Below are 10,559 nucleotides of genomic sequence, written 5' to 3' on the forward strand. Positions count from 1 at the left end.
GCACAACATCGCAGTGGTAGCCGCCCAAGAGCAAAGCTTTTGGATAGAAGCCCTATCTAGGAGCGTCAAGAACGATGAGCGCTGGTCAACAACTGTAAATGTAGAAGGAACACCCGTGCTTTGTAAGCTTGACACAGGCGCAATTTGCTCGGTGATAGCACGAAGCAAGCTGCGACAGATAACCAAAGAAGACGAGCGCTGTGACGTCATGCTAAACACCTTTTTTGGTCATCAAAAAGCAGCTACAGGGCGCGTCCGCCTTCGCGTTAGCGGAACTGATGCTTCATATGAAACAGACTTTTTTGTTGTAGAAGAGGATGTTCCACTAACATTAAGCGGATCAGTCGCCGAGCAACTGGGTCTACTACTCAGACTAGCCTCGGTGGAGCCGCATGAGCTCTATGAAGCCGCGAAACATTATGCTGATGTTTTCGACGGACTAGGCAGCCTGAAAGGCGTCGTCTACCATATGAAGCTTAAACCAGGTTCCCAAGGAATCGTTAGACCGGCACGGCGATTCCAATCGCACTGAAAGACAAGGCTAAGAGGGAACTAGATCGCATGGAAGCCGAGCAGGTGATACAGAAGGTGACTGAGCCAACAGAATGGGCGAGCTACATGGTCGTGGTGAACAAAATGAGAAAGTGGCGCATCTGTCTCGACCCGAGTGAGTTGAACAAAGCACTGCCTAAGGGAACACTACCCTATGCCGACCCTAGAAGACATTGCACCTTCTCTAACGGGAGCACAGTACTTCTCGACGCTAGACGCTGCTTCGGGCTTCTGGCAGATTAAGCTCGACGAGGATAGCTCTAAAGTTTGCACAATGAGCACCCCTTTTGGCCGGTACAGATTCCTGCGTATGCCGTTCGGCATAGCGTCGGCGCCAGAAATTTTCCAGCGAGCAATGCACAGAGTAATGGAAGGCCTCGAAGGTACTGCCGTTGTGATGGACGATATTCTCGTGTGGGGCAAGTCAAAGGAGGAGCACGACCGCAACCTTGTAAACGTGCTTGACCGATGCCGGAAATACAACTTGAAGTTAAACCACGCAAAATGTTATTTTTTGCAGAAGTCTATCAAGTACCTCGGTCATGTTTTGACATGTGAGGGACTATACCTGGATCAGGAGCCGCTCGCAGACATACTTCAAGTTCCACCCCCAGGCAACAAGAAGGAACTGCAAACGTTCCTAGGTATGGTCACCTTTGTCTCCCGTTTTCATCCCACATATGTCTGAAAACCACAGCTCCACTCCGCGAGCTTCTCAAAAAGGACGCAGCATGGGACCGACACCAGGCTAGTTTTGAAGCTCTTCGTGAAGCTTTAGCAAAAGCCCCCGTTCTCGCATACTACCAGAAGAACAGGCCCATCACGCTCTCGGTAGATGCCAGCCAAAACGGGATCGGTGCAGTGATAATGCAGAACGGTCACCACTAGCATACTCATCGCGCTCTCTCTCGAAACCACAACAGAGATACGCGCAGATAGAAAGAGAAATGCTAGCGATCGTGCATGGTTGTGAAAAGTTTCGGGACTACCTGTTTGGGCAGCCTAAGGTCACGGTGGAGTCCGATCACAAACCACTTGAGATGATCTTTAAGAAACCTTTGTGTGAATGCCCACTTCGACTTCAGCGCATGCGCCTCAACCTGCAGAAGTATCACCTAACAGTGAAATACAAGCCGGGAAAAGAGCTTTTTCTTGCCGACGCATTATCTCGATTCCCAAGCCCAACAATTTTGAGTGAATACAGCGAGCATTTTCATGTCAATTCAATGGCTTATCTTCCAGTTTCAGACAAGCGCCTGAACAAAGTTTTGCAAGAAACAGAAAAAGACGCAACCATGCGCCAACTTCGTGAACACGCGAGCACTAGCTGGCCCGATACCAAAAATGACGTCGCTCCGGAGTTGCGCAGCTAGTGGAACTTTCGTGACGAACTGCACACGAAAAATGGCATGGTGCTACGCAGCAACAGGCTCGTTATGCCTCCGAAGATGCGTGGTGACATTCTTTCTTGTCTGCATGCTGCGCACGCGGGAGGTGAAAAGATGAAAGCACGTGCTCGTTTCTGTTTTTTTGGCCAGGCATGAATAGTGACATAGAAGAAACAGCAAGACGCTGTCAGTTGTGCCAGCGGCGTAAACCTAGAAATGCCAGACTGCCATTGCATAGCCATGAAACACCAAGTTTACCGTGGGAAGTCATTGGAGCAGACCTTTGCTACCATAACGGAAATGAGTACTTGGTCGTTGTTGACTCTATTCCTTTTTCTTTGAAATCAGGGCTGTGCAGTCTTCATCAGCGAGCAAAGTGATCTCTGCCTTCACGGATGTCTTTGCTACGCATGGTTTCCCGAGCCGACTCATCACGGACAATGGACCGCCGTTCAGCAGTCAACAGTTTCAAGACTTCATCAGTAAGATTGGACAAACCACGTTCGATCAAGTCCTTACCATCCTCGCTCGAACGGCATGGCCGAGCGAGCAGCGCAGGAGGCTAAAAAATTATTACAGAAGTGTCAATTTGGTTCTGTTGACTTTTGTGCCGCCTTGTTAGAGTGGCGGAACACTCCACGTGACAACTGTTTAAAGTCTCCTTCGCAGCGGCTCATGGGACGGCTGACCAGGACCCTTCTACCGGTTCCGGCTACTCACCTGCAGCCTAAGACAGTGAAAACCAAAGGACGTCCAGCAGCGACTGCGAGACACCCGTCGCAAGCAACGTACTTACTACAACAGGGGTTCCAATCCTCTACCTGAGCTACCACTGGGCACCAGGGTCACTGTGTACAACGTGCCCTCGGGAACATGGTCCCCTGCCACAATCATCCAGAGAAGCGACAGTCCGCGCTCCTACGTACATAAAGGCGAGGATGGACGACGGTTCCAGCGGACGAGAGAACACCTCAGGCCGTCGCACACACCCATCGGGCAATATGCAGCGGTACTTGTCCCTCCAGCCTCCGGGCAAGATGCAGCGGTACCTGTCCCTCCAGTCTCCGGGACATCCGAGTCTGCTACGCAACAACCGTTGCGAAGAAGCCATCGAACGCGTCATCAACCAACAAGATCACCTGAGCCAGAACGTTATTAAACTTCGGACACTGGCTCAATAAACAAAAACGGGAGATGTGACGTAACGATAACGCTGTGCAAAGCCATGCACACGCTTATCACAGCAGCAATATACGCCCCCTTTCTTGGGCCTATATAATCTGCGCCTTTCTGCAATAAAACGTTCTTTCCACCCGCACCCGTCTCGAGCGTGCTACAGGGTCCCCAATTCTAAAACTGTCGAGTGTTTCGCCGGAGTTGGGACGTTCACCTTCGACTTCGACGGTTGTTAGTTCGCATTCGCCTTGTGTGTTTTCATTCCCTGCGTCCTTTGCGCTTGTGCAGCGCGCAGCAAGTTTCTAGCTGCTTGCCGTCTTCCTGTGACATTCCAATTTCTTGCTATCGCATTCATTGCTTTGCCCTTGAGGCGAAACTGTGGCATTTTTTTGCTACTGTTATTCGGAGTGTTTTGCCCCACCATGCGCCTGTAACTTGATGTTCGCGATGAGCAGTGTGTCTCATTGTGGTGCGCAGAGCCTCAGTGTGAAACTGCGCACACATAAGTAGTGTCTGTTACATGTACTCCATTCATTCTGACGAAGGCTTGCCCACCAGCCGAAACGTTAATAAAAGCAGATTTCGTACGTGCATCTTCTCGTCAATCATCTAGCGTACCGCAAATATATATCTAGAAAACGAAATTATGAAGGACGCTCAGAACATTCTACGAATCGAGTTGTCGCAATGCGACAGCATCGAGGGAACCCACAGCCTCGCGATCAGAAGCAGCTAAATTGGGCCCGTACACACGTAATTGTTTACGCGACTAGCGCATCTCCCCTCAACTAGACCGTGCAAGTGTGGGAAGACAGGACCGGCGTAGTAGACGCGTGTCACCCTTCTTTACGGCCCTACTGCGTTGCTGCTCACGCGAACGGCGTGATGACGATGTGGACGCAACACTTGTGCGCTCACGTGCCTTACAACAGCGAATCAGTTTAAGCTGTCGATAACTTGTGCTCCGTCGTAAAAAATCTATCATCATCATAAAGCAGTGTGTCGGAACGGAACGAAAGCCAAAAACGAAAAACGAAAAAAAAAACGATATTTTTGACCGGAACGAAAACATAGCCGAAACTTTATCTACTATTTCGTTCCGGAGTGAAACCGAAAAATTTTAAATCAATTTTCGCTTCACGAGAAAACTTGGCAATCCAGAACAACTGAGGTCATGCAACGTGAGCAACTATGCATATCTCAAGGTATTAGCGCGTACCTCAGGCAGGAATTCCAAACTAAAGATATATTGAAATTGTACGAAACACGAAAACAGTGGCAAACAGAGATGTTTATATTAACGCAAGTGGACTTTTGGGCGCCTGTCATGCTGGCCAACGTAGAGAGGGCATTGTTGGCGCTGAAGTTTGTTACAGCGAAAGCTCTTATGAGATCACAACAGCCGATTTTGGCGCCATAGTTGTCCGCCGCCGCTTGTGTCCGTAACTGCTATTGCGTGAAATAAGAAAAAAAATGAAATGAGAAAGAAATGCCTAGGATCGGATGGGATTTTAAACCACGGCCTCTGCGTGGCAGTCGAGTATTCCACCACAGAGCCACGCTGGTGCGTGTAAACTCCTTCGCAAAAACACTCTATACAGGCTTCATGTCGCGCAAGGTATCGTATTAATTAACATATGTTATATAGCGTGGCAGAAGAGTAAAATAACAACCAGGCGTCACACAATGTGAATTGCGCAACGAGTCCGTCATTGAATGCTTCCAACCCGTTACAAAGGGCTCAGCCATAATTCTTCATCGTCATCAGCCACAGCACAAAGTGAACATAATGCCTTACAGATGTGTAGCGGGTAACACGATTCTCAGAAGAATGACAAAAAAACATGGTTGAGTCCTCCGTCATAGCAATCGGAAAAACACGAAAGTAAAGCGTGCCCTTACAGAAGTAACAGAATGTTTACTATACATTGATATAAGAGAGTTTGCACAATGTATATTGATGTCTGACACCTATAGCAACGTTTAACGTGGATGTGCCCACTTTGATGACTGGTGGTACATCTCCATCCCGACGACTAACGTCCCTGCTAAATGGTTAAAAAAACCTTTGTGGTAGCTGTAGTAGTTAACGGTGAAAGCGTAATCAGAGAACGAGGTGTGATCGCCAAAAGAGCGTCGCATATTGGACGCAAAACTTGTTCGCCATCCCGCGGCATGTTAAAATGGGATTGAACATTACGGCCGGACTAGAGAGAAACGCAAAGCGCGTCGTGCCGCGCTGGTAGCACTGCCGCGATTATTTCGGGGCGACGGGGCGAGCCCGTGAGCGGGGAACGCGGTGTTACAGCCAGGTGAGGCAGGCGCGCGTCGCAGAGCTATATTATAGACGTGTCACACGGGCGCGCAAAAGTCTTTTACGTAAGCGGTCTTTTGCTTTGTTGAAATACTTTTTATAAAGAGGCGTTCCCTCGCAGTCTCACGGCACCAACGATCTCTTTTTAGAGGTTCCTTCCGAATGCGCTACCGAAAGAGTGGCGCTCGCTTTCAAAACAGAACCAGCGAAAACAAAATTATGCGTCTCGACAGAAGATGTCCAAATTTATGGTATGGCGCGTTTGTTGACATGAATTTAACAACTCTAGTTGAAAAAAAAGGTTCACGCAGTAGTATCTTAAGAAGCGTTTGCACAACTGGCGGCCTTTATATATTGCTGTGGCAACAGTGGGCGTCTGTTTTCCTTGTTAGCGCTCTTGTCTGCCTCGCCATGGATGACCGTACGGAGGAAAAAACATGGCTGATCCCTCCGTCATAGGAATCGGTATAACACGAAAGTGAAACGTGTCTTCACAGAAGTAGTGCTCATTGTGTAGTGATATATGAGAGCTTGTACAATGTCTATTCGTGTTTGGCAGCTATAGCACCGTTTGACGTGGATGCACCCATGTTGACAGCATGTCTCTATCGCCACGACTAACACCCATGATCATGATTAAACCGTTGTGGTAGCTGACGGTGTGAACATATATTTGGACACAGCGAATCGTGAATTCCGCGTAAGGATGATATCAACAAGCGCATAATCAACACTGGTACCCGGTATGCACTTCTTCAAAGCGGCACGGTGTGCGCTTTCTAGTAATGGGTAGCCGACGCCTGTGCTCATGCATACATAACACACACTGCGCTTCAGCAGCACGGGAGGTAGAGGTGCGTAGCCTGAGCCGCAAACGCCTGAGTCCCGCTGGCTTCTGTCTCGCAGGCGCTGCTCTCGCTCCACCAAGGCACGACATTCGCCCGTCGAAATCGCGTGCTTTCTGCAACACATATTGCAGCAGTTTTGTTAGTCGGTGCTCTCGCAATTGAAGCAGTCGGCGGCGGATAAATCCCGTTGGTGCACGTGGAAGCTGCACTACCTCCGATGAGCCGACGCACGCTAACACGAAGCCAAAGGCAAAGAACGTAACTGCGTCAAGGGTGCCTCGGCGACGCCAGCGCGGCCAGTCTACCTCTCTGGTATCGAGACGCTTTAACCACGACCTCCGATATCGCGTGCAATCTCGGAGTAAGCGCTAGTAAGTGTCGATCGGGAAGCATTACTTCTTTTCACATCTCACAGACGGCAGCACCGCCCGCTCCGCCCGCCGCGAAAGAGAATGTGTGACAGATATAAGGCGCGTTCGCGCCGTGTCCAGCATCTCCCGTGTTAGCTTAGTCAGTAGGGCGTCGGGCGCTTGCCATCCCGGCCGCAACGTAGTGGTTTCGATTCCCAGTGGGGTATCTTTTTTTTCTTTCTCACCCGTTGGCGTCCATTTTATCAACGTCATATCCGTGACGGATGTACTTGGTGGACCCCGGCATAAAACACTTTCGTGTTAAAAGTGACAATTGCAAGTCTTGTAGCGTACCATATCTCTCTGGAAAACAAGGCAGACGCCGCAGGCGCTGCTGCGATGTCGGCGTAGACTTCTCCGTTGTGTTTCTGCGAGCGCAGTGCGTGAAGGTTATCCTCCCATATCCTAATTAATGTCCAGGTGTCTCTCTCAGACCACTGTACCCGGGGATTCTGTGTCCAGCATCTCCCGTGTTAGCTTAGTCAGTAGGGCGTCGGGCGCTTGCCATCCCGGCCGCAACGTCGTGGGTTCGATTCCCAGCGGGGTATCTTTCTTTTCTTTCTCACCCGTTGGCGTCCATTTTATCAACGTCATATCCGTGACGGATGTACTTGGTGGACCCCGGCATAAAACACTTTCGTGTTAAAAGTGACAATTGCAAGTCTTGTAGCGTACCATATCTCTCTGGAAAACAAGGCAGGCGCTGCTGCGATGTCGGCGTAGACTTCTCCGTTGTGTTTCTGCGAGCGCAGTGCGTGAAGGTTATCCTCCCATATCCTAATTAATGTCCAGGTGTCCCTCTCAGACCACTGTACCCGGGGATTCTTTTTTATTGGGATGATTGCACACCGGCGTTCGCCTTTCCGCGCTCACTTGCGTCCGTGCTCGCGTCTATGCGGGCGGCCATAACCTCAACCCGTTCGCCCTGTTTTCGAGAGTACATAAAAAAATAACGTTTAAATGGTTTTCTTACGCTGCTTACGACAAGTTAAATTTATTATGGTGAGCCCAAGTGACGCCGAAATAAAGAGTCACCGATTTTTTTCACTGCTTCATAAATGCTGGCGCCCACTGGTTTCGAGGCTACTCTTTTACCGCCGTGAAAGAGTTCGTCGAACGCTGTTTTCAGAAAAGACCGCGTCTGAAAAAGAGATCGCTCTCTGTCGCGTGACAGCGCGTGGAACTCTTTTTTGAAAAAAAGTCTTCTTGCTGAAAAGACTTTCTAGTGTCCGTGTCACAAGGGTATTAGATGCGAAGCATCTTATGGCGCGTTCGATCCGGTGGTGGTGGTGGTGGGGGTGTGCGGCGTGACCACCCTTACTGCGCATGGGCAAACCCTCTCCGCCGACCTCCTCTCCACTCGCTCTCTCCCCTCCCCCTCCGCTCACCCTCTCCACTCCCTCTCTCCTCCTCCCCTGCGCAACGCCGTGATGAGCGCCAGCGCATGCGCGTTCCCCCCTCTCTCTCCTCTCCTATGCTCCCCACTCGCGCGCCAGTCAACCGCGTTCCCCGCTAGCCCTGTGAGAATTAGCGGCCAGGCTAGAGGGAAGACACGACGCGCGTAGCGTTCCTCTTCGCGTTCTACGACGCGAGGTTGGTAGCATGCCCAACGAACGCCGACGAAACGCGATCGTGCAAGTACTCAGGCTTCGCGTCGCCTCATGGTTCCGTTTAGCGGGAGATGGTGTAATTTTTTTAAAGACGATAGTCTTTCCTGGGATACTTAAACGGAGAAATTTTGGTCTGTCTTTCTGTCTGTCTGTCTGTCTTTCTGTTTGTCGGCACGTCCCTCGATTCAGCCACTCGGCCAGAGTTGAACCACTTGCCCAAGGGCCAGCCGTCTTGAACTGGTACGGCTGTTCATACTTGTGAACGTTGTCGACCAAAAAGTAAATATCATGCATATCTGAGGTGCAACATCACTAGGTAAGTATTAGGTGGCGTGTTCCTTTAATAGAAAATGCATACATACGTAATTTTAAGGACCCTAGTTTCTTAAGCTGCGCTGAAAATGCGACTGCGCTGAAATTTGCCTTCCTCAGTGCCCTTCGCGCGAGCTCATTGTTGTGTTTCGGTTTCGGTTCTGTATTGTACTGTACGAATGCCATGGGTTGGTGTTGAAAAACTTTAGTTTTGAGAAGGCCAAGAAGGGGAAAAAATATTTAAAAAATGAAAAAGCAGCGTTATGGGCGGCCTTCAGGCTGCCGGTTGTGTGCGCCGCTCTGGCATTCCTGTTTTACCCAGGCGACGTGTAAATAAAAGAGTATGTGGAGAGTACTCGTTGAGTGCGGACGTTTCTTCTGCTTCAGCGCTTCGCGCCAAACCGCGTGTTCGGGCTGGCTGGCGTCCCCGCCGGTCGCGTTGGTCACAGCCGGTCTTCGCCTGCTGCTGCGCCGGGACTACCAGCACGCAACACAGCACTCATGTTTCCCTACGTATTGCCAGATGGCGTCCATATCTCACACAGCGCCTCTTCTATCGTCTTTACACGACATTTGCTGCGAAGCACGCAGATGCGCGGCCAATTTTTTGTTTGGATTAGCGTGATGCTATCCGCCTCGTGCATCGCTATGGTGGCGCCACCGCTCGGCTCGGGTGGTTGCACCCTCTCCCAACCCCCCATAGGATCCCATGCATTTTAAATGAAGTTTAGGATTCCGTTGCGCAAAAACAAACTAGCGCCATCTCTCGACAATACGCCACACCGACAACGCAACACGTCCTCTTGCTTCCACCGATATGCCATGCTCCAAAGTGTCTCCTCTCTCCACTTTCTTTTATTTCTTTCGGTGGCCGTGAGAGCGCGCGCTCTGCACTGTGCAGTAGCGCACCCGACGAGACCGGCTGGGCTCGTCGCTTTCGTCGCGTCTTCCTTGAACGTTGCAGCGTTAATATTGTGTTAAGGCGGTGGCCACACATCGGACGACGAGCCCTGATTTCGTTCAGCTGCCATCTCATCAATTGCAATGTTTCAGACGCCTCAGTTGTGGACTTTTGTCTGTTGGTTGCTGGACAAGATGGCCTCCTGCAAGACCGCGTTTTTCCAAGTCAGCTGTGTGTGTCGTTCTCGGCGTCGTAGCAGTTTGATGGCGCGAGGACGTCAACTGGTGCTACATCGTGGACGCATTTCTCATATGTTAACACGGTATGTAAGAAATTGGCCGCGTATCTGCGTGCTTCGCTGCAAATGTCGTGTAAAGACGATGGAAGAGGCGCTGTGTGAGATATGGACGCCATCTGGCAATACGTCGGGAAACATGAGTGCTGTGTTGCGTGCTGGTAGTCCCGGCGCAGCAGCAGGCGAAGACCGGCGGTGACCAACGCGACCGGCGGGCCTAGTGCCTTTCGGCAGTACAAATATCAAACCAGAATGAAAAATGAATAGAAAAACGGCGAGTAACGGGCGCTTTTGCCCACGGCTTCTATGAGCCGCGCGTACCCACATTTCACCACCGTTCGCCGTTGGTGGCGCCACCAGTACAACTCAAAGCAGCGCACGAGGCGGATAAGCGAGGCCGACGCTTTTACGACGCTTGGGCTAAGGTCACCACCTCGCGGTATGTTAAGGCAGTGAAAAAATTGAACCTCTATTGAAAACGTGCCTACTGGGACGGACGTGTAACGCGTTGCAGGTGCTAATCGCGGAGGCCACAGTAATGATGAATTACTTTACCTTACCGCTCCCAGAGTGCAACACCACCCCGCAGACCGGGTGAGTGGTAGATTTAAAAACATGGCTGATCCCTCCGTCATAGGAATCGGTATAACACGAAAGTTAAACGTGTCTTCACAGAAGTAGTGCTTATTGTGTAGTGATATATGAGAGCTTGTACAATGTCTATTCGTGTTTGGCAGCTATAGCACCGTTTGA

General features: G+C 50.5%; 1 protein-coding gene across 1 annotated transcript; it reads left to right on the forward strand.

The window, feature by feature from the left end:
• The first annotated feature begins 919 nt into the window (after nucleotides 1-919).
• LOC125759295 (uncharacterized) lies at nucleotides 920-3,121 on the forward strand. The gene is made up of 5 exons (XM_049417708.1): nucleotides 920-1,003; nucleotides 1,073-1,196; nucleotides 1,250-1,383; nucleotides 2,299-2,422; nucleotides 2,745-3,121. The coding sequence occupies exons 1-5, from the start codon at nucleotides 920-922 to the stop codon at nucleotides 3,119-3,121; spliced, it is 843 nt and encodes a 280-aa protein (XP_049273665.1).
• The last annotated feature ends 7,438 nt before the right edge of the window (nucleotides 3,122-10,559 follow it).

The sequence above is a fragment of the Rhipicephalus sanguineus genome, chromosome 7, assembly GCF_013339695.2.
Source record: "Rhipicephalus sanguineus isolate Rsan-2018 chromosome 7, BIME_Rsan_1.4, whole genome shotgun sequence".
NCBI lineage: Eukaryota > Metazoa > Arthropoda > Arachnida > Ixodida > Ixodidae > Rhipicephalus > Rhipicephalus sanguineus.